Below are 27,841 nucleotides of genomic sequence, written 5' to 3'. Positions count from 1 at the left end.
CCAAGCCTAAAAGACAGCAAAACATTTGGGCTTTCTCAAGTTTAAAAGGCACAACCTGAATACCTATTTATCTGCTGAGTGCATTTGTGTGTGTGATACAAAGCCACAAGGCCTGCATTTCTACTGAGAACTGACTTATCTGCAGTTTTGCTCTGATGTACTGCTTAGAAATTGATACCAGGCAGCCTGACTAACTGCCTGGTGTGGCTACATTTCTTCACATACTTTAGCATCCATAAGGTTTAATCATAAAACATGAGGATGGTTTATAAGCAAATTGAAGTTATTAGGAGGTTTATGATGCTGTAAATTACACCTGCCCTTAAGGGCTGTACTGATTTAATTTCTCAACCACTATGATAATCCCATTTCTTAAATAAAACACCTGCATGCACATACCTAGCCTCAGCCAACAGCCAAGATCCGTACTGTTCCAGTGCAGAATACCAATAAATTATGTTCCATTGATACCTGTCAAAAGCTTAAAATGTAAACAAAGATGCATAATTATTGAAGTTGTTAAGTCTAAATGATCATATTGAAGTGTCCATTACAACAGGACTTCTGAATAGAAAGTAAGGCCTGCGAACACTTTTCCATGATCCTACAATGAGAGTTCTGCTTGTAGTTACAACTTCAAGTACATGCACATCTGGAAGAAATGCCATAATATTTCAAGTGTGTTTTTAAATGCCCATTAAAATGGCTATAAAATACAATATTATTTCCTCCCACAGATTGAAAAAGCTTCTTGAACAAGAAACAGCGTATCAGGCAAAAAGAGAGAAGGAAGACAAGAAGAAAATAGCTAAACTGAAAGAAGAACTTACTAAATTGAAATCCTTTACTTTAATGGTGGTGAATGAACAGCAAAGACTCACTGAGCAGTTGAATCAACAAAGCCAAAAAATTCAAGAATTAACCACTTCTGCAGAAGAAGCACATGAGAAGCTGTCATTTGCTGAAGCAAAAGTTCAAGAAGAAGAACAAAGAGCCAGTAGGCTGAAGGCTGAACTTCAAGCCCAAGGTAGTAAGATTTCCCAAGACCAAGAAGCAATGATGGCCAAACTAACCAATGAAGACAGTCAGAATCGTCAGCTGCGGTTAAAACTAACTGCTCTCAGCCAACAAATTGATGATCTGGAAGAGACCAATAAATCTTTACGAAAAGCAGAAGAAGAACTGCAAGACCTAAGGGATAAGATAAATAAGGGGGAGTATGGGAACTCCATGCTTATGACTGAAATAGAAGAACTATGGAAACGACTGCTGGAGATGGAAGGAAAAGATGAAGAGCTCATAAAAATGGAAGATCTGTGCAGAGAACTCAATAGAAAGTTAGAAAAAGAAGCATCACAGAGCAAGAACCTTAAAGGGGAAGTTGACAAACTTAATAAAAGAATTATGGAGCTGGAGAAATTAGAAGATGCTTTCAACAAGAATAAACAGGAATGTTACTCCCTGAAATGCAACCTAGAGAGAGAAAAGATGTTAACAAAGCAGCTGTCCCATGAGCTGGATGGCTTAAAAGCTAGAGTTGGTGAGCTTGAAGCAATTGAAAGTAAGTTAGAAAAAACGGAGTTTACACTTAAAGAAGATTTAACAAAGCTGAAGAGTCTAACAGTGATGCTTGTGGATGAAAGAAGAACTATGGGTGAAAAAATAAAGCAAACAGAAGAAAAGCTGCAAGCCACAACTTCTCAGCTTCAGGTGGAACAAAATAAAGTGATGTCAGTTACAGAAAAACTAATTGAGGAAAGTAAAAAAGCACTGAAATCAAAATCTGATGCAGAGGAAAAAGTGTCCAGTGTTATAAAAGAAAGAGATGAACTGAAAAATAAACTGAAAGCTGAAGAGGAGAAAGGAAGTGATCTTGTTTCTAAAGTGAATATTCTAAGAAAAAGACTTCAGTCATTTGAAGGTGTTGAAAAAGAACTTAAAAATAAACACAAGGAGAGTACCAAATCCAGCACCTCCTTGCAGCAGGAAAACAACAAAATCAAAGAGCTTTCTCAAGAAGTTGAGAGGCTTAAGCAAAAGCTTCAAGAAATGAAGGCCATAGAAGATGATCTTATGAAAACTGAAGATGAATTTGAATCTCTTGAACGAAGATACGTCAACGAACGGGACAGAGCCAAGCTCCTATCAGAAGAGTTGGAGGCTGTGAAAATGGAAATGGCTAGATATAAATTAACAGAAAAGGCAGAGTGCAATCAAGAGCAGCACCTTTTTAAGAAGCTCAAAGAGGAGGAAGCTAAATCAAGTCATCTTTCCAGAGAAGTAGATGCACTGAAAGAAAAAATACATGAATATATGGCAACAGAAGACCTAATCTGTCACCTCCAAGGTGATCATACAGTCTTACAGAAGAAACTCCTCCAGCAAGAAAGCAAGAACAGGGAGTTAGCAAGAGAAACTGAAAGCCTCACAGAAGAATTGGAGAGGTACAGACGCTTCAGCAACAACTTCAGGCCCAGTCTCAATGGAAGGAGAATTTCAGACTTGCAACTTTTTTCTAAGGAAGTTCAGACAGATCCAGCACACAATGAACCACCTGATTACAAAACCCTCATGCCTTTAGAGAGAACAGTCATAAATGGGCAGCTGCAAGAAGATGACAATAATGAGGATAAAGACAACAATGAGGAAGAACAAACAGTGTCTTTCAAAAGCAACTCATCCATTGCAAATGCCGTGAATAAAAAATTATGGATACCTTGGATGAAGCCCAAAGAGAGTCATCCTCAAAATGGAAAGATTCATACAAAACAAAATGGAAACTGTGCACAGTCTGGAGACCTAGTGCTAAGCCATACACCAGGCCAACCTCTTCATATAAAGGTAACTCCAGATCATGGACAGAACACAGCAACACTTGAAATAACTAGTCCTACTACTGAAAGTCCTCACTCCTACACAAGCACAGCAGTTATACCCAACTGTGGCACTCCAAAGAAAAGAATAACCATTATTCAAAACGCCTCCTTAACACCTGTAAAATCAAAAGCAGCAGAAGATTACATGAACCCAGAGCAAGTAATTTCTCCTATTACTATGGCTACTTTTGCAACATCTCAAACTCCTGAATCATGTGGTTCTTTAACTCCTGAAAGAACAATGTCTCCTTTGGCTTTACCAAGTTTAAGTTCTCAGGAACAAATACTCTCCTCGGAGCCTTTGGAAATGGGAGCCAAGCACACCATTCTTAGAGTATCCCCAGACAGGCAGTCATCATGGCAGTTTCAGAGATCTAACAGTACAGGATCAAGTGTAATAACTACTGAGGATAACAAAATCCACATCCATTTAGGAAGTCCTTACATCCAAGCTCTCACCAATTCCAAGCCTATCAGCCCTTGTGATCCAGTGCAAGACAACAGAACTCCAGCACTAGCTAATGGCCTACCCAATAAGTCCACCAATAAAATCACCAGCAGTATTACTATCACACCAACAGCCACTCCTCTCCCACGGCAATCACAAATTACAGTAAGTAATGTCTATAACTGACCCCCATCCATGCTGACACCCCTACCAGCAGCCCATCTTGTTTTTCATCCCAGCAAGAATTATTTGGAACAGCCTCTTTACTTTGGGAGAGATCCGTGCATGAACTATACAACAGTACATGGAACTAACATTAAGTTTTGCCTGCTTAGTGTTACCAAGTGTGCACTTACTGTATATCTTCTCATTGAAATACAGTTATGTAAAATATTTAGTCTTGCACTTGTATAAATGCATCTTCATGTATTTCCATTTTCAAAATTACTCACATTACTTTTAACTGCAACTTACCTCGGTTAAGTATTTTAACATTACAAAAACAGTAAATAATTGGTTGCTTTTATCATTGTTTGCAGAATATTTTTGTTTGTTATATGTGGTGTTGTGGGGGTTTTTTTGCATGTATGGTAGAATTTTAATTAAGCCATAATTTTGCCTGCTAACTTCAGATAAGAAGTTATTTTCCCTGTAATTTCCTAACTCCTTCTAGCCTTCTCATTTCAGATAATTATCAGTACATCACACACTCAAAATATTAAGTATTGTACCTTATTATGAATTTATGATGCATATACAATATGTTCCAGAGCACAACCATCACTTCTTCTCCCCATCTTTTTCTACACTGTTCAGTTAAAACTCTTTTCAAAATTTCTTGCAAAACTTTCTTGTAAGTGAACCAAGTTCAGAAGCTTATATCACAAAATTATTCTTCCCGAACAAGGCAGTTTTTTCCAATACAACAGAAAACCTGCTATCACCTAGGTACACTGTAAAACAATAAACAGCAACACTTACATTGCTAAATGATAACTCAGAAGAATGTATTTACACATAATCCTCAATTTTTATCCAAGCTCCCAGCCATCAGTTTAACATACAATACAATCACACAGGTACCCTGAAGAAGAAACAAGATTAGCAAACTATGGCATATCTTCACGCTTTTCAAATAACAGGCAGAGAAAGTTTGGCAGAAGTGCTAAGAAGTAATACTAAACCAACTCTCCAAACATACAGGCTTCTAGGACTAAGGTGAATAGGAGTACCATTCAGAATGAACAAAACACGTTAAGATATTTTAATGATGAAGTATTAGTGCCTTAAGAAAAGGACAGAAATGTAAGTAATTCCACCCTTTACACATGTGCCAAGCAGCCAATTTCGGCCTCACTGAAAATACTGCTAATAGTGGAACAACTTCATGCCGAATGTGAATCAGCTCACAAGACCTGGAATGCACTTTAAATGTCTTTCTCAAAAGCTGTAAACTGCAAATGTAAATTGGAAAGGTTGCTCCTTATTCTGAAAAGTTAAATGCCTATGTAACTTATGCTGGGAAGAGGGGACAGGAGATACCTTTTATAACAGATGCTGGGAGGAGGGGACAGGAGATACCTTTTAGAACAGTTCAACCTCCTTACCAACAAGGAAGTCTGCAAGTAAGCAGAAAGTCCCTAACTCACTAAACCTTTATCACTCTGATGCTTACATTATCTAGAAAAAAAAAATAATTCTGCAGTACAACTTAGCAACTGATTCAGCAAAGGACTCTGGCACACACATTCACATAACAAGGGGACTTTACAAGTCCTTTTGATGGATAGGAATCTAAATTATTACAACTGTATGTAATAACTGATCTTAGAAGAAATGGCTTCTATTGGAAAACAAAGCCCACTACCCATACACACTTCAGTCAAATTAACAATGGGGGGCAGAAATTTGTAGAAATCTATGGCAGAAATGGACATAACAAATGTATTACAGTTAAGCAGTAGCAATTTAAAAAAAAAACAAACACAAAAAGTGGATCTGCACAAGCCTAGCTTAACGTCATGCATAACCTGAGACAGCATCTCCTGAAGCTACCGGGCTTCATAAGAGGTCTTTCCTATCTGTTTTGGCCTGCTTTATTTCCAATGAAACGATTGCAGAATTGAGATCTGACTAAGGTCTGGGTGAGAAGTACCTAGTGCTATCCTGCAGTGCAAAGTTTGGCTCCCACCAGCTTCAGCAAAAGTCACTGATCAAGACAGCTGCCACCACTCAAGCAAGTCAAGATTATAATCATTTTTAAAGTGTGTTAATTATACAAACAAAATATTTAACTACATTTAAGTTACACATTCTTAACAGCAGAACTCATTCAAAATAAAAAAAGCAGTCCATTCAAAACGTTCTCTGCACTCCTAGAATGTGGTATACTGCATATCCTGTTGATCCATAGCCAAGGTCTCTGCAGGGACACATTGCAAGCATGGTACTGAATAACTGTGTATGAAATATGCAATTGTCAGTGTACTAACAGACACCAGATCCTCCAAAAATTAAGGGATTAAGACTTGTCCTTCAGGAGCACTAATACTTTCTTCAGTAGGCCTTAAAAATCCTGTAAAAAAAAGAAAAAGAAAAAAAAACCAAAACAAAACACACTTCATACCTGTGGTTCAAAATACACAGAAATGTGTTGATCATTAACCACTTGGCCATCTATTACAATGTCTTATAAAAGAAAAGCACAAATGAGGACACTTAGTCATTTGGACAGCTACCAAGCTATCTGAACAAGGATATTCAGAGTTTAAAGCTAAGTTTTGAATACAAAACCTAGGTGAGAGTTCACACCACTAAGAAGTTTAATTATTAAACAGGACAGTACTTCTGTTGCTCTCTTAATTCTTACACTCATGATGGTTTACCAGTAACGGTTCAATTAACAAAAGACAAAGGAAGCAGCCACTCATTACAATTAACTCAGTAAGAAGCATCACAGGTGCTTGTAAATGAACTTGCTATTTCCTAAAAAACCTTAAGGGATGGTTACATTGCCCTCCTGATGAAACAATTCGTGTGTAGAACTTAACTGACTTCACAGTGCAATTTTAGTCATTAATTTCAAAAGATTAAAATTCAAATAATTACTTTGCCTGAAAATGAGGTCTGCAGAATAAAACAGGTCCACCCTATTTCAATTCCAAGATTTATTTCAAAGCACAAAGCAGAGAGAAACACCTGAATATATTAGTTGAGCGCATAAACTTAACTGCTAAAACAGAAAAGTTAGCTGTAATCTTATAATAAAATAACAAATAGGAAACATACCTTAAGGACTCAAATTACCAATTTACAAATTAACCTCAAGTGTTCATACCATTGCTCCTTATTTCAGATTATTTCCATTTTGCTGACTGGAAATATTCACCTACTTCCTTGGCAGACAAAGAGCAAACAGCAGAGCAAGCGAAAATTAAATTAATTGTCTGCAAATTGATTTAAACACTCTGGGGAAAAAAACAAACAAACAAACAAACAAAAAAAAAAAAAAACCAAAACTACCCCACAAAAAAACCCTCAAATCCAAGAAAAAAAAAAAATCAAGTATAATCATATAAGAATTAAAAAAACAAAACTACCCCACAAAAAAAACCTCAAATCAAAAAAAAAAAATAAAAAAATCAAGCATAATCATATAAGAATTCAACCAAATAAGGCAGGGTTTTTAGGAATTTCAAGCATTCCATAAATGGTAAGTATTGCAGTTAATTTGGAGGCCAAGATACTTGTTTTCAGCATTTGACCAAAAGCCAAAAATCTGACAATATGTAATGAACCACTTAAAAGTTAAAGGGAAATACAGTCACAAAGCAAACAGCATATATCAGAGGGATTAAACTGTGAGAGCGCAAAACCAGCTTTCAGCAGATCATAATGTCAACCCTTCTCTTTCCCAAAACTCTTAGCAACCATGTCCTTTGAAGTCTAAAAGCTGCCTTTTAGAAAGGGAGAAGTAACTGATAAAAAATGGCAGTAGTTATCAACTTCCCTTCACCTTTTCAGTTTTATTTCAGTGAGTGAGCAAGGGCAGCTCAAACAGTTCAATGATCAGCATTTTTTAAGTCATTCTTCTACTGTAATTAAATATTTCAAAAGAAATGTTTCTGATTTTTGTCCTTATAGGGAGGATGGATGAGGAGAGGGTAGGAAAAGGAGGTTTTTTTTGTTTTTTTTTTTAAAAAAAAGCCGTACATATATTCTGAGAGCAAAGAGCCCATTCTTCAACTTACAGGTAGTATTCCAAGTTACTTAAAAACCTCCCTCGGGTAGCTAATTAAGAAATGGAACTGACAAAACTACAGAAGCAGCCAGATAATCTTCGTGATCCAAAGCACAGCAGATAATAGGGTGTCTGGGGACAAAATGTAAAACTTAATAAAAAAAAAGATCTGCATGTAAACATCTCATGTGAGGCTTAAGGAGTTGTGCTCCCCACACTGGGAAAAAAAAAAATCAGAAACAGAGTTGCACAGCACTAATTTTTTATTAAAATCAAATGGATGCTGCAGGGTTAGGTGATGGTGTAACCATCTGCAGGATGACTTTGTCGCTAGAAAACAGATCTTGAGACAGGCAAAACAAAAACGGACAACTGCCTCATCTCCAGGCTTAAGCAAAGACTACTAAAACGCTACCAAGAAACACTAGAGAAAAAGATGTTATGGTTCAAGTACAGCACAAGTGGGTGTATAAAGACATTTTAAAATTAACACCAAGTACTGTAAGCAGGAAACTACTTGGAAAAAAGACTAACCTCGAAAATTTTAGAAGCATAAAGCGTTTTCACAAACCTCCAGTCAGTGGTCCCAAGTTGTCACTGAAGTCTCTCTGCTACCATGTGTCATGGTTTAACCCCAACCAGACAGCTTGTTCACCCACCTCCCACCCCCCCCTTTTTGCCTTCCCCCTGCTCCTGGAGGGACAGAGAGGAGAATCAGAAAGAATGCAACTCCCACGGGTTGAGATAAGAACAGTTTAGTAACTAAGGTATAACACAAATCACTACTGCTACCACCAATAATAATGATGATAAAGGAAATAACAAGGGAAGAGAATACAACACCTCATGATCAGGCGACCGATAACTCGCCCCCCCAGCCCGACCAAGCACCGACCGATACCTCCTCCAACCCTGCAGTCCACCTAGCCCTTCCGGGTAACTCCCCAGTTATACCCTGGGCATGACGTGCTGTGGTATGGAATACTTCTTTGGTCAGTTTGAGTCAGTTGTCCTGTCTCTGCTTCCTCCCGGCTTCCCTCCCCCCTGGCTCACAAAGTCCTTGGCCAAACCAAAACATCATTTTTATCAGCTTTGTTCCCAGCCCAAAAGTCAAAACATAGCACTGCACCAGCTACCAAGAAGGAGAAAAATGACTGCTACTGCTAAACCCAGGACACCATGTCATGCAGTGACACACCATACTGTAGGCACCCAGAAAGCCTCAAATATCAGAGCTATCAACTAAACATGACTATCCTCTATTCACTGATCAAGGTGCTCTTGGGATACAGATTTCGAAGACAAGAGGAAAGACCTGTTCTAATCAATGACTCTCCACTTGTCAAACAGTGGTCTGACATCACAGGGTCTTCATACAGGAATGGACAAAAGGAGGTCCCTCCCCTTTCTTACCCCTACCACATCTCATAGTCCAAAATGCTGCCATTTTAGTTATGCTGTCATTGCTGCTCAGGAAGACAGCACCGTGAACCAGGTCAAGAAACAAACCTGGATTAAAAAAAACAAATCCACAAAACCCCATAGCAAAACACCAAACACAAACCACCACACTCCACAAATCATTATGAGAAAATAAAAAAACAAAAAGGAAAAACACAAAACCAGGATCTAATTCACAGTAAAGCTCTACAAAAGAGCTATATAACTGACAGGGCAAGCAAAAAGGATGAGCACTTTATGCTGGAATCACTGCCAAAGCCCTGGTCCCATCACCTTAGATGTTACCACTACTGCCTGAAGATTTACAACCTAGCATGCAAATACATCACAAAGCACTCCAAATATACAACAAGCATTCATCTGTCCCATTAATGTCCTTCTAGGGTAGTAAGAAGAACTCACTCTTTTGGGACAGAAGTTAACTGACTTGTGTAGAACCACAGTAAGGCAGCTTCAATTGTGACTAGAACCTTGACTGCTTCAAACTCAAAGCCAATATCCTCTTAGATACACCAATCTGGGCTGGACAAAACATAGAGTTTTTTTTTAAATATAATTTATATATACATATACACATATATATATATGTATGTATATAAAGACTCTCATTAACACAACTTTTATGTGGCCTTCATAGAGGAAAACAGCCTGTTCCCAGACAGAAGAAAAGCCATGATGGTAAAAGCAGAGGATTTTTTTTCCTTTTCCATGCAGAACAGACTGGGGCCCAACCTGGTTACCCCTGTAAGCTTCTTCAACATATGTATTTACTAATATGAGAACAATATATTCAAACCTTTTGAAAATACAATATTGATACTGAAGATATTTTTGTGTTAAAAGGTGTGTGTGAGTGGAGTTCCAAACACTGTTAAAAACTGCATACCCAAACACATATATTCTTATCTGCCCACAGTCCATACAGAATAATACCTGCTGCCAAGAATCCCACTCAACAAATGGCAGCACAGCTTTAAACCAAGTGAATTAACGATCTCACGTAGATTTGTAAAATAATGTATTATATAAAAACACTAACAGTTAAGCAACAGAAGAAACTTTTAAGTGGCCAGCACTACCCTCTCCTGGACAGAATTAATATTGCAGTGTGTTTAGTATTTAAAAAGGCCATACTACTTCTCTTGCGGACTCTAGCTGCTCAACATGGTGACCGAGGTCCTTCCTTGCTCCTAGCACCAAGGAAATCAGCCAACTGCATGGTCGTATTGATCACCCACTTGTCCTTGTCCCATCGGAGCTAACCCACAGTATAACCTTACCTTTCCCAGCATCTTGTCTCTTACGTATTAAAAATCAATTTCTAAACTATCTTCTGTTTCAAAGATTATCGCATTTCCCAGTGAAGACATGTCCCAAGAAAAGGAAGGCACATAAGAGAATTTTAGTAAACAGGAATACAACTTTTGCCTCCACCTCTGTCCAACCATGCTGCTTTTCTCCACTACCAGGAAGTAGATTTAAACTTTGTGTTCAGGAAATAAGATCATGGTGGCACATTTGGGTACCTGAGTGCAAATCATGTTACATACATGGAAATTATTTCTAATCTTATATTTTTCTATCAAATAGGCCATATTATTGAAATCAACAGTCCTGTAATAGGCCAAGTATCAGCAGAAGAGTACAAATCACAGAAAATGTAGCTCAGAAGGGACCTCAGGACATTTTCTAGGCTATTCCCTTACTACAACTTTACTTAAACCTTTCCAAACAAATGCCCAGTTCATACTGTTCTAAAAAACTTCTGCCATGACAATGTAACAGTTACTCCAGGAATCTGTAACAGGGTTGAAATAACCTTGCCATTAAGAATCTTGCTAATTTCTAATCTAAATTTACTTTGCTGAAATTGTAATACAGACTTTCACATATCAAAAGACAATTATCATGTCCTTCCTCAGTTCTGTTTTCTCCAGCTTAAAAAAAAACAGACTGCTTTCCCACTTAACAGCCCACGTACTACAACTGTACAGATTACAAAGCATTTTCCTTTTACAGAGCTGTTTATATTGGTGTGACAATGCAATGCCCCACACCAGACAATACAATACACTGCCTAAGATCTTACCAATGTTCATAAGTACAAAGATTATTTATACCACTCCTGCTTACATATCTTCATACAGTCACGCCCACAAGCAGGCTGCAGGAAAGGAGATGCAGAGCAACTGAGAATTTTCCCTCTGGATTCCTAGAAGACAGATGCCAAGACCTAGTGAAAGAAAAGGAAGTATCTGAATGCCCTGTGCAGCTGAAGCCTAACCTGAAATTTCAGCCAAAGCAGTTTGGTTTGGAGATCAAAGGGAACATTCAGGTTTATTGCTTAATCTTAACTCATTCTTACTTGCAGACCTGGCTTACGCTCTGACTGCAGACAATCACCCAGGTACAAACTTAAACGTGCAAGAGGCAGGCTTGTACATACAGATAATACTTGACTTTTGTGTGAACATCCCCTGGCCATTTTCACTAAGGTTGAAAATTATACTCTCTGTTACTCATATGCCTTAAAGTAAAAAATTAAACAGTGAAAAAGAACCTTATCTAAAGTTCTCTCTCCTAGATCAATTTCTACACTGACTGTAGCAAGGTAAATAAGAAAACTTACAGCAGAAGTACTCCTCCCTATTTAAACAAACACAGTACAAACAGGAAGCAAAACACACATCAGATTTAAAGAGATCTTTTAAAAAAAGAAATTAGGACCAAAGGCAGTTCTACTTCAACAACACATAAACAGACATATTTTTCTCCCCGCTGACCACCATGCACACACACCTTTGCCTTAGCCACTCCCCAGAAAGCAAGCATTGTATTGTGGTAAAATACCTGCCAGCCCATACCTGGCAGCCCATATGATTAACAGATAAGCCACCTCTGTGCGCATGGGGAAAATAACTGAAGCGTGTATGGAATATATATATCATGATATTTCAGAGCATGCTTTCACAGTTATTTACTCAAAGTAAGAAGGACCATTTTCACAGTCATGTGTGAAAATTCCACATCTGTCACCCGTGGAGCATTCGTCCCTGTCCCTGAAGTACCTGCTGTTATTCCCTATAAAGTAACACAGCTACTGGGAATGAGTTCTCATTCCTTCTCCTGACAATTCTTATTACAGGTGATTGACATCTACTTCAGAAGTTAATTTAAAACTGAGGAAGTTAAATGATCCTTATGAAACTGCATCCTTCTTGATTCTTAGGTCATGACTTGCCTTGAAAATGAGCTTTAATTGCTTATTTCCACAAACGTAAGCACTACTGACAAAAACATTGATATTTTTCCAAGTCCAACACCTTAAACTAATCAATGCTATTGTGTTTCCAGACAGCCATACCACAATCTTCTAATTTCAAAAATGTGACTAGTTTAATGTCTTTGGGGTTGGTTGTCTTTGCTGCTGCAGTAATTATTTGCCAACATTTACTTAACTGTGTTTAGATATATTAAGTAAAGGAAAACTGCATGACCCTTTAGGTAGCTCCTTGGCAACATTTTGTTTATAGTGCTGCTAGAGAACCCTGGTGGGAACATACAAGGGCTCTCCGGAACATGAAAGGCAGCTCAGTTTGGTTTTTGAAGGATAAACATGTTTTATTTCCTCTTCTTCACTTGGAAAGATAACAGATATAAAAAGTGGCCTACAGATGGGAACTCAAGGAACCATAACTAAACAGTAACGATGAACACAGAGCCAGCAAATTCAGAATACAAGCGAGTGTCAAAAAAAGAATGGGAGATGAAAAACCATTCACCTTGAAGGGAAAAACAGAAAGGAAGTATACATTTGAAGATATTATTGGTGTGTGCACAGACTTCCCAGACATAAAGTTTATAATTACATTGAAAAAGACCACCAATATATATACATAGGGCTTTTTTCAGTCATTCAGGTATACCCAGAAAAACAAAATGGACATCCCAATACACATGCATGCTATAGCCAATGTATTTGCTTACATGCCTCTAGATTAAGTACTAGGGGAGGAACTAAACAAATAGCACAGACATTTTCAGTACACATACAACTAAATGCAGAAATTTCTATGCAGTTACTTCCAAATGCTTTCCAGACAATTCCCACATAATGCCATTCACTCTTTACTGGTATATCTTACAGCAGTTTAAGCACTGATGCAGTCAACTGACCCAAGATGTTCTTTTTACAACTCATACCTGAGATTCACAGTTTTCCAAGTTCAAAACCAAAGTTTAGTCCTTGGCCTAGCCACACATGTAATTAAATTAAAAAAAATAAAGTGTCAGAGAGTTATTAAAGTTATTCAGCCTTTCCTCTCTAGAATTTTTATCAGGAATGATGAAAAATAATAAACCAATTTTTAAACGTTGAATGGGGAGGAAGAGAACTAGATGGGCATTTTGTTAAATTCCCCCCTGACAACCGAAGTTACAGCTATACAATTCTATTGGTGCAGTCACTGAAGTGCAAGTTTAGTTGTCCTGGCACAGAAGCATAACACTGTTATTGTTTATCTGCATAGGAAAAGAGCCCTGTAATACAACTGTTACCCTAAAGTCTAAGCCTATGCCAGCAGCTGCACCAGTTCAGTTACTGCAGCTATAAGCAAATGTAACACAAAAGAGAGCAATATAAACACTGTGATCAGACCAAACCTTGGCAAAGTCATCAGCTGTAACACAACTCTCAGCGCTAAGGGATAATAATTCAAATGTATTCAATGATGTCATTCAGAACTGCAAAACAGAACAGCATTTTGAATCACAAAAAGAAAATTTTGTCTGACATGACATTTGAAGGCTCAGAAGGCCATATTGTAAATGGTGGTTTTAATGAAGTAGAAGCTGAAGCAAATTACAGGCCAGAGCACGGAAGTATTTTAACACCTAACTTCCCAGTGACTTAGTAAGACTTCAGAGCCTGAATACTGGCTAGATGCACAACACCTGTAAAAATCTGGGCCTACAAATACCTTCTTGAAGTACTAACACTGCTACTCAATCAACTATGACAGAATCCTCCAAGCTCCTTGTACCCTATGGAATTTCTAAACTGGAACACTAATAAAAAAACAACAAAACAAACAGAAATTACAAACCAAAACAATCCACAATTCTTTCTTAGAGATACAATCACACTTTAGCATGCAAGACTTCATATATTTTTATCTCAATATGTTATTCAATATGCTACATGAACATGCAAATATTCGTCTCAATATGCTTAGCAAATGATGGACAATCTAATTCTTTTTATAGTTAGAAAATTGAGGCATATTTTGTATTATCTCTTAAATTTACATCAGACTGTAGCACTGCTAGGAGTAGCCCACCCAAAATTTTATTCTCAACACTGTGCCTCATCTACCAGGCCATACCATATAGTCAGAAGGCAAACTGTTCCAACTCAGTACTCAAGGAAAGCTGTATAGCAGGCACACAATTATCCCCTCCCGCTTCTTAACATGGTGCCTTTGGTAATTAAAGCAAAACACTTTCTAGTTCTTTGCATTCTGACAAATGAGTGATAAATTTAAGACTAACATGAAAATGTATGTTTGGGTTTTTTTTTATTTAGCAATTAATGACAAGTTTCAGTTCAGTTTTAGTTAAAATACTGGGACGCAGCTCAAAAGAAAAACTTTGCTGCCACCTAAAGGAAAAATCTTCAAGGAACACATGGCAAAGAGAACTGCATCTCATTTTTCCTCACTCAATTTCAAAGCCCTGATGATGAAAATCAAAACCTAAAACTAGTTATACACATTCAAACCCAGGAAGGATTTATGTATCTCATCTTCCGTAGTAGCTAGCAGTAAATACTTATGAAACCCCTCTTTTACATACTCTGGATTTCAATCCATTCAGATTCTTTGATATTCACCAATCAAGTAGATAAATTAAATACAAAGCTATATTCTCGTTACCAAGGAAAGAAAGTTCAGACAAACAGTTCTGAGAGCAATGTGTTTAGTTTTACAAAGTGGAAAAGACACTGATGACCTAAATAAACAATTTGTCTCTCCTCACTAATGCATTACTTATTTTCTTGGTTTATTTCAAGATTACTGATGCGTTCTGCCATTCAGCTCCAACTCGGATCCCCAAACCAAAGCCTACAAGCACAACCAAAGTACCTGTCAGAATTCCTGTTGGACATCTCAGCAGACCACTCCAAGACAGCAGCTCTGGAAAGCTACGCATTGTAAGAACTGTGTCTAAAACATGCCTTCAAAGCAGAGGGAGAAGGTAAATAATTTTCTATAATCTATGACATTAAAATGGATTTAAGCGATCTGAATCGGAGCAGTAGTTTCCATCGGGGAAGATTCTGAAACTGTCCACATGATCAGCACATCAGTGGTCACCAATCACAGGACAAGAGACATACAAATTCTTAGGAGCCAAATGTTCTGCAGGGGCCAAGCTCTGCTCCTGTTTTTTTGGTGTAATTCCAGAATGTGGTCCTCATAGTAGAGAAGCACACGAGACACAAATAAGTTTCTACTGTAAATTCAGTTTTGACATGTTCCACAAACTGGAATGCTAATGTTGTCTCAACAGATGTGTAAAAACATATGGTCAATTAAGAAGGGTTGAAGGAGGTGCCATTTTGTTTTCAAAGTTGGTCTAGTCAAGAACTGTTTTAGTATGGGTATCTTATGTTCAGTAGTAAAGACAGAATGAAGAGAGGTATCAGAAAATCTGCTCTTTTATAATGCATAGAACTTTAAGAAATGCAGAGTTCCTTGTTGTGCCAAGCATCACTTTCAAAGCATGATTTGAAAATGAACAGTTCTCTCCTCAGTGAGTTAACTAATATGATTAACTCACTACTATTTGTGCAGATATTAACTTTGAAAAATGGATAAAAGAATTGACATGGATATTGTCTGTACTAGTTGTGTAAATTTCACCATTTTATTTGGACTATTGTATCTATGCTTGAATTCACTTAAATACTACTTTGGAAATTATCAAAATTTGTGTCAAGCTTAACAGTAAGTTGTGACTTACACAGAAGCACAGTTTTGTTCCTGCATTCCTCCACAATTTCGCCCTTCCTTTCAACTGCTTACATTCAAGCAAAATAGGTAACAACCATATGCATAAGTCTTCATGAAGGTTTTTATTAACCAAAATAACTCTTTGTACAAGTAGTTCAGTAGTTCTAGTTCATCCATGACAGAATTTGCCTTTTGCTTTTCTTAAAGCATAACTTTCTTAAAAAACTTTAAATTTACTCAGTTTCCTTTCAGCCATTGCACAAAATCAATCAGAACAGTAGAAAAGACTCCAGGTTCACTGTTTCCAATTTTCTGAAAAATAGCAACTGTTGCTCTGACAAGAAAATTTCTTGCTGTTCCACTTTAGAAAGTTAAAAATAACAAGATACAATTACTGCAAGGAACCCCCCTCAGGAAACCTGGAATACCAACTAACATAACTTACTGGTTTGGAATATAAAAATCAATTTATTTCACTGGTATTAATGTCTTCCTCATTCTTCTTCCCCTAAGAGAGTGCATTCCAACAGTCTAAATGGCTCAACTGACAATTTGTGGGAAAACTCCTTTCACATAGGTCTTTAAGAACTGTCAAATCCTAATTCCTAAATAAAGCAAAAGTTTGTGGTGATCACAGTGCCATAGCCAGAACTGTGACCCTTTTGCTGAAGCAAGGAGAGATTTTGATACATTCAGTTATCCGATTTTTCCTTTTTATTTCACAGCTAAAAGTTTAATTTAACTACTGAGACAGTACAACACGTTAGCACTGCTGCATGACTAGTTTTGCAAACCACAACAGAAAACTAGGCTTCCCTCAACAACTCCACAAGAAAGTCTCCAGGAGTACTGAAATAAGGAAAAGTTTAAAAAGAACAGTCTACTGAAAAGTATTTCAGCTTGTGTCCTTTGACACAAGACACACTTATGTCAAAATGCAGAAATTAAAAAGAAATGTCTTTGAGTTTTATTCACTAAATCTGCAAGTAACTATAAACCTTCAAGGCTCTGTGTCATGTATGTTCAGATCTAAATAAAATTCATTGAAGCACACCATTGTATGTTCTGCAGCTTGCGAAATGAGGGTATGTAAATGTGAAGAAACACAAATTTCTAACAGCAGCTGTTGACTTCGAATGCTTATCAGAGAGATCTTCAGTAGAAGAAGTTTCATCAGAAGGGACAGGAACTCATGGATGAACCAAAAAAGAGAAGAAACAGATACAAACCATACACACATCTGCCAACAGATCTTAGCTTTGATCAAGCAACAAACTCTCACTGAACATACTACAGTGTACAACAGTCTGATATCCAATAGTTGCAAATCACGTATTATAAACTGATGTTATCTGGCACCCTTTACTGTCAGTCTACAGAAAGAAAAGAAAACCTCTGGCAAAAGAAATTAATTCCCACAATAGCATCTGTTGCTTTAGAGCCCAAAAAGGACTCCACAAGTCTGTCAAATCATCCACCATAGTACCATATTCTCACCTATTTGTACTGCTATCATAGAAGAGTTTCCCTGTCTTTTGCTCCTGTCTTGAGATGACATAATTACCTATGAGGGCCATAGCTGACATATAATTTTACTTAAGAACCTAAACAGATAAATGAGGATACTACACTCTTACAGGATTAAGGAAGACACAGAAAGCATGGAGAACGAAAGACAAGGAGTAGTAACAATAAAGGAGGACACTGGAAGAAGTTCTGAAAAACAGAAGTGCATCCCTCTCCCTCAAACTGCTTGGGAGATGTGGCATGCTGGCTATGGGCAAGATACGGACAATTACAGTACTGTGAGAAGTGCTCTTTCTGTTCATGGAGAAAAGAGAAAAAAGTTGGTGTCTTTCACCAACACTACACAATCACCTTAGTATTTCTTAACCTCCCCCTTATAGTTCTGAATGCAATATAAAAATCACATTCAAGACTGGACATAGTTGTGATATGAACCGGAAAAAGGGAGGGGAGGAAACCCTGCAGTTAAATTACTTTGGACATGTGTAACACTAAACAGATAAGTAGATGATAATTCCTAACCACTCTCTCCACAGATCTCCTCTCAAAGTTAAAGGTTTGCTGATGAAGTTATTGGGCAAGGTTCTTTAGTTTGTGTCAGGTGACAAGGTAAATAGAAGGCTAATCCCTTCAGGGTTTTTTTGAGTTGGGTTTTGGGTTGGGTTTTTTTTACATCTATAAACCACATGCAGCAGGGTAAACATTCATGTCTCAAAGTGAGAGTAACCACCTTTAATCTTTAATATGTATTCTAAAATAATGATTGGCCAAAAGCAAATTAAGAATTACTTATATATATATATATATATATATATAAAAGGATATCTATTTTGTGTTTTCATACCCTTTAAGTGAGTCTGAATGTCTTTCATGCACTTCATCTTAAAAGCAGCCTCTTCTAACTACGAGTTACTAAAATCTAAGACACTTTTGAGGGCTGAATTATTAGGAAGAATATTCCATTGACGGGGACTTCTTATAGGGCTAGTCTTAAAGGACTTGGCAAAAGATCAGTACCTAGAAAGTACATTTTGAATTCTGCTTTGTACTTACAGTTGTGGCAGAGATGTGTTTTTAAAATAGGTCAGCAGTAGTTGGATAGTAAACTTTCTTTTTATGAAATTTGTTGTTTCACAGAAATAAACGTGATCAAGTCTGTCAAAAGTGTTCACTAATGGGCAATTATTTTTGTGTATTGCTGGTTCTGTTGTACATTGTAAACCCTGATCTCCTATTTTATGCCAACTGATTTTAAAGGATTATATAGATATATATAGATACATATAGAGATAGATATATAGATAGAGATATATATATAGATATATACTCATAAGATGTGGTACAAATTAACCTTTGATTTTATATCTGTTGCACGTGAAAAATAGCTACACAAAATAAAAGTTACAGATGTTCTTCTTACTTTACTCACGGCTTGTGTCAACTTAATACAGTAACAGTCTCCACATAAAGAACCTGCCAAGAAGTTTACAAAGGTGGGATATGTGGATCAGAGTACATGGTCTGCACAACACTCACCTGTACTCACTACTCTCAACACATTCAAAGAATGTTCTTGGAGTAAAGTGTATATAGCACTTTTAATACAGGTCTGGATTAGACACAGTCTCATCTCAAAGTCAGCTGGTTTATCTACCATGTCAAAAGTTTATCATCCCAGTCCTAATTTATATCCCATTTCTAAAGGAAAGCTGCCAACATTTTAAAAATCAGCTGACACTGATCACAGAGCTTGAAAAGTCTGGCTGGCAGAATGTGCAGGCTTTTAAGATATTCAGGACTCTTGACATTATATTGAATAAAAAAAACCTCCAAAACATATTAACAATCAATTAATCAATAAAATAAGGCACTATAAAGCCTTAAAACTAATTTTAGTTGTCTTGCTCTACCACACTAAACTCCATTACCTAGTTTTCCACAGTAAAACTCAACATGCAACCACACACTTTGAAAAAAAGCCAAGTATAGGAGCGAGATAGTATAATCACCAGGCAAAGATACAGATCAGCCATAGTACCATGCTCTAAAGAGCAATGACTGGAGAAAAGCTGTTCAACTCCTGCCCTTTGACAGTAACACATGGTAAAGGTGATGTTAAAGACACCCCAGTGAGCACATGGGTGACGCTTTTCAAGTACCACAGGTACTTCTTCCCTCCAAAGGCCTTTTAGAATTGTAAGCAACATCGGTAACAGCAATCAACACACAGTATACAACACCCTTTCACCAAAGAAACCTGGTTTGGAAGAAAACACAAGTTAGAAGCTAAATGAATGCAGGGGACAACTGAGTTCTGAACTCCGTGCAAGCCGTTTTCTTCACTCTACCCTGCATCTCCGCCTTTTAAAATTCGCTTAGATGTATTTTTTTGTTGAGTGGGTTCCTGTTACTTAAGTAGATGTTATTTTCGTTTGCCGCTTCATCCCGTAAGTACTCCGGGTCTGAGGGTCAGACATTAGACATTACCTGGATGCAGAGATTTTGTTTGCGAGCAAAACCGCCATCGCTACTAAGCAGGGAAAAAAAGCAGGCACGGGAAGAAAAAAGCGGGTGAGAGGAAAACCAGGAGAAATAAATTAAAAGCGGAGAAGGGAAAGCGGAGGACTGGAGGGAGCGGGAATTGGGAAGAAGGGGAAAAAATAAACCCCACAAAACCAAACAACGAAAAGGAATGAGGAGGGCCAGGTAGAAGGGGGCTGCCCCCCAGGAATCCTATTCCTAGCCCAGCATGAGAAGCAAGCTCCAGGAGGAATACCTGGACTATCACTTGCCACTGCCGGGGAATCCCACCACGGTTCGTCCAGCGTGTCTCCCATACTGCGGCCCCTACTACCGCCACGCGGGGACTGGGAGGCGGAGCAGCGCGCGGACACCGCGCCTGCGCACTGGCACCGCCCTCCCGGCGGGAAGGCGGGACCACTGACAGGGGAATCGTCCCTGCAACGCTTTTCCCCCCCCCCTCCCCCGACCCCGTTTTACCACTTGTGGCATCCCGAAAGTAATCGGTTAGCACGAGCTCCCTCCCCTTGGGACCAGCGATCAAGCTCGTGATACTTTCGTGCTCAATTAAGGTGAAACGACACCAACCAACCAGTTTTATGATTTATTAATGCAGACTACAAGACATGTCATTAGATAAAATGACTGAACAATGACTACTTTAACTCGATAAGCAAGTGTTGTGCCATGTGTTTTTACTTAGTTCTAATCAATATTCAATAAAAAGAAGAGGAGAAGCAGTATTCACACTCAGTGAATCTGAGCACAGTCTCAGCCACTGGGCAACTCCAGAGTCAAACAAGTTGGAAAAAGCTGGCACAACCCAGAATTTCAAACCAATAATCTGGTATTCATTTTACATTTAGAATCCAGATTCTGACAGAAGCTCTTTTCTAATGGATGGGAAGGCATTTACACCCCTCTAGACATACAACAAGCAGACACAACTATTTGTAACTTTTTAGCAGGGCCTCTTGGGGTAGGATGAGGGTAATGGCTTTAAACTAAAAGGGGAAGATTTAGGCTGGATGTGAGGAAAAAAAAATTTACAAGGGTAATCAAAACTGGCACAGGTTGCCCAGAGAGGTGGTGGGTGTGCTATCCCTGACGCCATTCAAGCCCAGGCTGGATGTGGTTCTGGGCAACCTGATTCAGTTGAAGATGTCCCTGCTCATTGCAGGAGGGCTGCACTAGATGACCTTTGAAAGTCCCTTCGAATCAAAACTATTCCGTGAGTCTAAGAGAGAAAGAGAAAGGGAGAAAAACAGAGAAGTATCACCACCTATGGATCCAGCAATGTCTCACTGATCCTTTCCACCCAGGGTATTCTCATTGGTGGGAGCTCACCCTCTGACCTAAGCCTTGCCCTTTTATGCTCATATTCTTTGGAGTGCTATCCATAATTTGCATATGAAATATAGAGAGGTGTTACTATGATAATGATGGGCATAATTTAGTGAATACTGTGGAGACAGTGTTCTCACGGGAGAACGCATAATTGGTACATAAACTGAATAATCCTGAAAGATACAGCAAAGCTGTGAGAGGCCCGAGAAAGCTTAAGCAAGCAAGATAAGAAGAAGCTGTAATTCACCGAGTTAATGAGACCTATGGACTGTTGGCAAGCTTTCAAGGTCAAGTTCTCACACCTGTGCTTAACCAATTATGTGTTACTCGCTAAGGGTCTTCAAGACATGCATCCAATCATAATATACCAAATCACTGTAAGTGCCTGTAAGAAATGCTATATAAGGAGTGAAGGCTTTGTAATAAATCGGCATTCGCTGATCACGTTGATCATTTCTGCGTTGTCCGTAACTCCCGCGTCAACAGAATACATGCACAGTTCCAAAGTTGGGGTTCTGTGAGGGTGGTCATTGGCCTTCATATTGTGGTGTCTACTATTTGACTCCATCCTTTGAGTCAGCTCGAGTTAAGCATTTTTTGCATTCTTGTTGCGGCTTATCAGCTTCAAAAAAAGGGCTCACACCAACCCTGTCTATGCAGTATCAAGAGCTAAGGTCCTTGATGTTTGCTTCATTTGTGCTAATTCATGCAAGGCCTCCCATGGTCGAATGCAAATGGTGCCTGAGATAAGCTCAGTTTTCTGATTCTCACCCCAAACTATGGCTCAAACACTGCTGGGCTCAGTACTGGATGTCTTCGTCCACAGTGGTTATATGTATATATGATCAGAAGAAAGTATAGAAGTAGAAAAAATACATGTAATCGTATATCACATGGTAGCTATGTCACTAACAATATCTTCTTTTAACAAATACATCCCTAAAGTTAATTCTACAAAACTGTCCTGGGTTCAGCAGTAGCAGTCATTTTTCTCCTTCTTAGTAGCTGGTGCAGTGCTGTGGTTTTGGCTTTCAGCGTGAGAACAATGCTGATAACACCAGTGTTTTTAGTTGTTGCTAATTAATGTTTACTCTGACCAAGGACTTTCTGAGTCTCATGCTCTGCCAGGGAGGAGGGGAAGCTGGGAGGAAATAGAGGCAGGACAACTGACCCAGAGTAGACAAAGGGGTATTCAATACCACAGCACATCATGCCCAGTATATAAACTAGGGCAGTTACCTGGAAGGGCTAGATTGCTGCTCCAGTCAGGCTGGGTATTGGTCGGCAGGTGGTGAGTGGTTGTATTCCCTTCCTTTGTTATTTCCCTTATCATTATCATTATTGGTGGTAGCAGTAGTGATTTGTGTTATACTTTAGTTACTGGACTGCTCTTACCTCAACCCGTGGGAGTTACATTCTTTCAAATCTCCTCCCCATCCCTCCAGGAGCAGGGGGAGGAAGAAGTGGGAGGAGTGAGCAAGCGGCTGCGTGGTTCTGAGTTACCAGCTGGGCTTAAACCACGAGAAAAAACAAAATGTGTCCCAGGCCACGTTTGAGGACTGTCACTGGGAGATCAGAGGAAGGTAACTGTCCAAAATGGCAATCACAAGGCAAACAAACACATATTAAAATAATAATTACAGCAATAACTAAAATAATAATGTATCCAATATGAACTAACAGACTGTGTATGACATTTTGTCCTTTCTTATTGTGTCTCTTCTGGTGGTATAATTCACCAGCGGCCTCATTGTCTATGTGGTGACAGAGAAGTACCTTTTTGTGTTATTCCTGGGTCTCCAGCAATGCAAAGATGATCATAGTTGTCAACTGCAGCTCTTGTGGTCAATGCAGAGGCTGATGGCCATGCTTCCCTGGTCCACTGGGGCTGGGATTCACATATGCAGCAATTAAACAGATTTCCACAAGCTCATGTCAGTGAGGAACTGCCTCTGAGGGGACATGGGTGGCACATGAATGGTTTGGGACTGGGTACTCTCATCATGGATTTTTCCTGCCTTGCAGTTCGGCTGTTTTCTACCCACTAAGTTTCAAGTGGGTCTTCTAATTATAGCATCATTATATGGTATTCCTTTTTCTAAAATGTCCCTGGCCCAAGCCTAGGGAATTGAAATTGCTGTGTATCCTGATTCCTGACACCCACCTGGTGTGACACTTCCACAGAATAAGGTGTATTCCATCATGATACAGAGTACTTAAGTTCATAGAAGGTTGGATAAAATAAAGGATTTTCTGTAGGATCCCATGGCAAGGGTCTACAACTTACACTGGTTCTAAATGCATTGTTTCCCCCCAGGGTTTGGCATATTTTCATCATTTAACTGATAAGTTTGCAAGGGATCATTGATGGTCAAGACTCAAGAGAGTCAGCCTCTGTGGTATACATATCGAATTCTGTCTTTTCCCACTTTTGCCACTCTGGGTGGTAGTAAGTTGCCCAAGATTCATTCATTAAATAGGGCATATATTCCCATATTGTGGTATTTTCATTAAAAATAAAGGACAAATTTACCAAAGATATGAAAAATTTCAGCCCTTCCTCAGAAGATGGAGGATATGCAATACACAGGCCTTGATCCAAAGAGTTCCACATTTGGGGAAAACCTTGAATCAGCTCCCATGCAAGATTAGGACTTTGCAATCAATACTCCCAGGAGGAAAATGATCCCTCATGGCCATTTTACAATTTTTTTTTCCTAAGTAACAAAAGTAGCTGTTTAAAAATGCTGGCTTTTTTTGTTGTTTTGTTCATTTTTTTAAAGTGAAGAATATCCATGAAGTGGGAAAAACAAGAAAGGAATTAAAATTATTACCTTCTCCTTCACAATATTTTTTTCAATTGCATGAATCTGGTTTTACACTGTAAAAGACTTTACTTTCTTGATTAAGATTATTCATAATCTTTTCTGAGACACAAATAAACATAATTTATTTTTATTATATGTAACCTTTGAATGAATACTCTTGACTCCTCGGGAGCAGGGTCCTGCACGTTAAGCGGGCGTGTATCTTTTTCCACAGGAGCAGTCCCACTCTAAGTCCGAGCACTTAGGGACTGGAGCAGTGCTCCCCAGGCGAGCAGTGGAAGTCAAACAGACAAATGTAAGGACATGAAATTACCGTAAGGTGGCACTGTTATTCCACGTATAAACTACTTGAATCGTTTTCCTGAAGCTTCATAGAGCATGGGGGTTTTTTTTCCCTTTCAAGGTGTTACACGGGTGGGGAACGTGTGTGACCGAGGGCTTCAGTGCTGTGCTACCCAAAGTGGCTAATGAATGCTACCACGTGGTTTTTAGGCCTTGGAAGCAGGGGTCTGTGTAAAACTTGTGAATTTTCTCTGACTGGCCCAATACTGACTGCAAGGGAAAGTAATTTAATAATCAAACCTATGCATAGCAAAGCAGTTCATCTTTACGAAAACCGAATATACTCAGATTTTTCACAGAACTGCTTCCCAGCCGCGGACGCCGATTTCTGATGGTATTCCTGATGAAGGCACCTGCTGCCGACCTGAACTGAAATCGGGGCCGTCCTCCACCACCCGACACGAACCAGCACAGGAGAGAGCGGGGAGCGCTGTTCCCCTCAGCACCTCCAGCCGCTGGGGAGCGCCAGCCCACCTCACAGAGCTCCCCAAGGCCCACGGAGGGGCAACTCCTGCCGCCTGTAGGAAAGAGCCCCGTAGCCTCTCCACAGTAACCACTAAAGACCCCCTGACCTCTCTTCCCACAACAAACCCAGCACTGGAACAAATCTTAGCCACCACATCCCAGTTCCCGCCTCTTCTCCTCCGGCAAGCACCGCCCTCCTCCCATGCCAGGCTTCCGCACTTTACGGCCGGCGCCTTCGCTTCACGACAGCATAGGGGAAGCGGGAACGGGAACCGCTGCGTAAGGAGGGGGGTACTGGGGAAAAAGAGCGCACCACCCGACAGCACTTTGCGGCAGAGCGAGGGGGCATGTCAACAGCGATGGAGGAAGAGGCGCCGCAGCCGTCGAGCAGCTGGTGAGTTACGGGTTGTCGGTGGCCTTCCTCGCTCTCCCTTCTCTCCGCAGCGGGGCCGAGGGGCCGAAATACCCCCTGCCTGTCGCCACTTCTCCCCTCCCTCTTCTGAGACCCGCTGCACTTGGGGTGTGGGGCTGCCCCTGGCGCTGTGGCGGCGGAGGCGGTGGCGGCGGCTGTGGCCGCGTCGCCGTCGGGCTCTCGGCGGGGATGTGGTGGCTTGGGAGTTCCCCGGGACAGGGGCGGCCCGCTCTGCCCACCTGCTGGCCGGGACTGCCGGCCCCAGGGCAATGGGAAACTGGGGCGAGCCCCGTGGCAAGCGCCTTTGAGCGCTCATAGCTACCCGGTGCCGAAAGAGGAAGGGCCGCCGAAAAAAACAAGGGACAGGCGAGCCTCTGGGCTGAGCACAGCCCGCAGCGAGGCGGTTGGTCCAGTTTAAGATTATAGGTTTAATAGGCGTTAGGAGCTACTCGATGTGTGTGCTTGTCTTCCTGGAGTGGAGTTGGTTTGTTCAGTTCAGCTGCCCCTTTCTCTGTGTACCCACTCAAGCACGGGTGACAACAGTAGGTTCTGACTTGTTTTCTGAATGATTTTGCTTGCCACCCTCCTCTAGTGCAGCTATTACTTATAATGGTTTTTACATTGAGCCTCTAGGACGAGAATAAACACTACTTCTGGAGCGTGTATAGGATCATTTTGATGGTAACAGTGACGTGGTTTTAGTATTTGTTGCATGCGTGTTTACTCAAGATTGCTAAGACTTAAATAAACGTTGTGTTTTAAACACTGAAGCTGTTCTTACAGTACCCCACATCTCCATTTATGCGCATCTTCACTTTGTTTTTCTCTCTGCACTTCTGCACTGCATGGGATTTTCTTTTTCTGTGGCTCTGTGACACAACATTGCTCTTTGTCCTTTCCACGTACACACTTTTTTAAAACAGTTATCTTACAGGCTTGCTTTTTATGATCATTTCCAATCTGATGTTTTTGCTTTTTGGATTTATTTCATGTAGTGAATTCGAAGTTTTTTGCTAACTATGATCAATCTTATTTGCACTTAGATAGCTCACTATAAAAAAGACAGAATTGACACAGATGCAGGTGGCATTTGTTCTTTGTCTATACAGCTTTTGGATAAAACAACCAAGTATCATTTACTAACAAATGAAATTGATTTGGTGTCGGTTTTTAGCCTTTTTTGCTTTCAGTTACAGCTTCAGAATTTATGAAGCACGTTCTATAGGTACAGAGTTGCATAAGCATTATTTTTAAATACAGACCTGACTGCTAAAACACGTAATTAAGTTAAGGGCAGACTCATTGACGGTGCAGTCTTGACACTTTGAAATATAACCATGGATGTCTAATAAGAGCCATGTTGAAATATCTTTGAAAAATACTGCAAACCTCTTTCATAACTAATGTGGAATGTTATGATCACAATCACAACAAACTACTAAAATTTCTGTTGAGAATGCAGCACAGTGCTGTTTCCAGACATATTTCAAGGAGCACTGTGCAGTTTTGCCATTCTGACTGGCAGCTTCAAAATGTAACTATAGTAAATTTGATATTTTGCTACTACTAGAAAAGGCAAACTGGAAGGCATTCTTTAGAAGAAGTTTTGGAAGTCTTTGTGGGAACAGTTCAAGAAGTTGATCCTTAAATACTGTGTTAATATACATCCTGTTACTAGAGCTATACCCTGTGAATAATGAACATAAAGTTGAATTTCCTATTGCTTAAGAGCTTCGCATGGCTCTTCAGTTCTCTTGTGTTTGTTCTTTTTTTTTTTTTCTTCTTTGTTTGGGGTTTGGGTTTTTTTGTTTGTTTTTTGTTATTTTGCTTGCTTGGTTTTTATTTTTAAGCCAGTTTCAGTGGAGTACTTTCTTTTTCATTTATTGATTTAAATTCTGGTCTTGTATACATACCTGAATGTTGTTGAATGGTTGTTTTTCTAAGTATGGTATGTATCATTTGAATGAACTTTTTGGTGTAAATTACTGTATTGTCATAGTTTTGAAGTATATAGGACTCTGCAATAACATTTCACTTTAAAAAAACCCAAAACCAACCGAAACGTAAAATGATGTGTATGTACATCTGAACTCCTTTGGGAACAAAACTGGCAGTGCTGATTCCTTGTCCTCTCTATGCAGTTCCGTAGGGGGATCCAAAGGCAGATGTAATTTTGTGTTCAGAGACTGTGACAGAACCTTGAGCATGTAGAATCTGGATAAGCTTATTAACATAAAATGCCCTTTTTGTATTTCCTGGATCAATGTGCATGTGCTGGTAGAAGTGAATTGGGGGCACACACAAACTGATGATAAATTAAACCCCTCAACATCTGTACTGACTGCTTGGTGGTTTTGTTCAG

General features: G+C 39.4%; 3 protein-coding genes across 12 annotated transcripts in view; 2 read left to right on the top strand and 1 right to left on the bottom strand.

Moving 5' to 3' along the window:
• Window positions 1-16,986, top strand: part of FILIP1L (filamin A interacting protein 1 like) — a 162,217-nt gene extending 145,231 nt beyond the window's left edge. For all 8 annotated transcript variants that reach the window (XM_061366577.1, XM_061366573.1, XM_061366572.1 and 5 more), the window contains 3 exons: window positions 738-3,489; window positions 15,096-15,280; window positions 16,554-16,986. In XM_061366577.1, coding sequence (XP_061222561.1) covers window positions 738-3,489; window positions 15,096-15,280; window positions 16,554-16,623 — 3,007 coding nt within the window. In that variant the 3' untranslated portion in view covers window positions 16,624-16,986. The remainder of the gene's footprint in view (window positions 1-737; window positions 3,490-15,095; window positions 15,281-16,553) is intronic.
• CMSS1 (cms1 ribosomal small subunit homolog) overlaps window positions 1-20,501 on the bottom strand; it is a 242,367-nt gene extending 221,866 nt beyond the window's left edge. The window contains exon 1 of one of the 2 annotated variants that reach the window (XM_061366605.1): window positions 20,342-20,501. In XM_061366605.1, coding sequence (XP_061222589.1) covers window positions 20,342-20,402 — 61 coding nt within the window. In that variant the 5' untranslated portion in view covers window positions 20,403-20,501. The remainder of the gene's footprint in view (window positions 1-20,341) is intronic. The other variant, XM_061366607.1, reaches the window with a different exon arrangement.
• A 4,903-nt stretch (window positions 20,502-25,404) lies between these two features.
• The window catches only part of TBC1D23 (TBC1 domain family member 23), a 36,307-nt gene continuing 33,870 nt past the window's right edge, over window positions 25,405-27,841 (top strand). For both annotated transcript variants that reach the window (XM_061366586.1, XM_061366585.1), the window contains exon 1: window positions 25,405-25,461. In XM_061366586.1, the coding sequence (XP_061222570.1) occupies window positions 25,415-25,461 (47 nt within the window). In that variant the 5' untranslated portion in view covers window positions 25,405-25,414. The remainder of the gene's footprint in view (window positions 25,462-27,841) is intronic.

Source organism: Neopsephotus bourkii, unplaced genomic scaffold, assembly GCF_033783945.1.
Source record: "Neopsephotus bourkii isolate Nb327-2 ecotype Australia unplaced genomic scaffold, CSIRO-AGI_Nbou_v1 NB_1350, whole genome shotgun sequence".
NCBI lineage: Eukaryota > Metazoa > Chordata > Aves > Psittaciformes > Psittacidae > Neopsephotus > Neopsephotus bourkii.
Note: the sequence above shows the minus strand (reverse complement) of the source record. Positions and strands in the feature narration are given on the sequence as shown.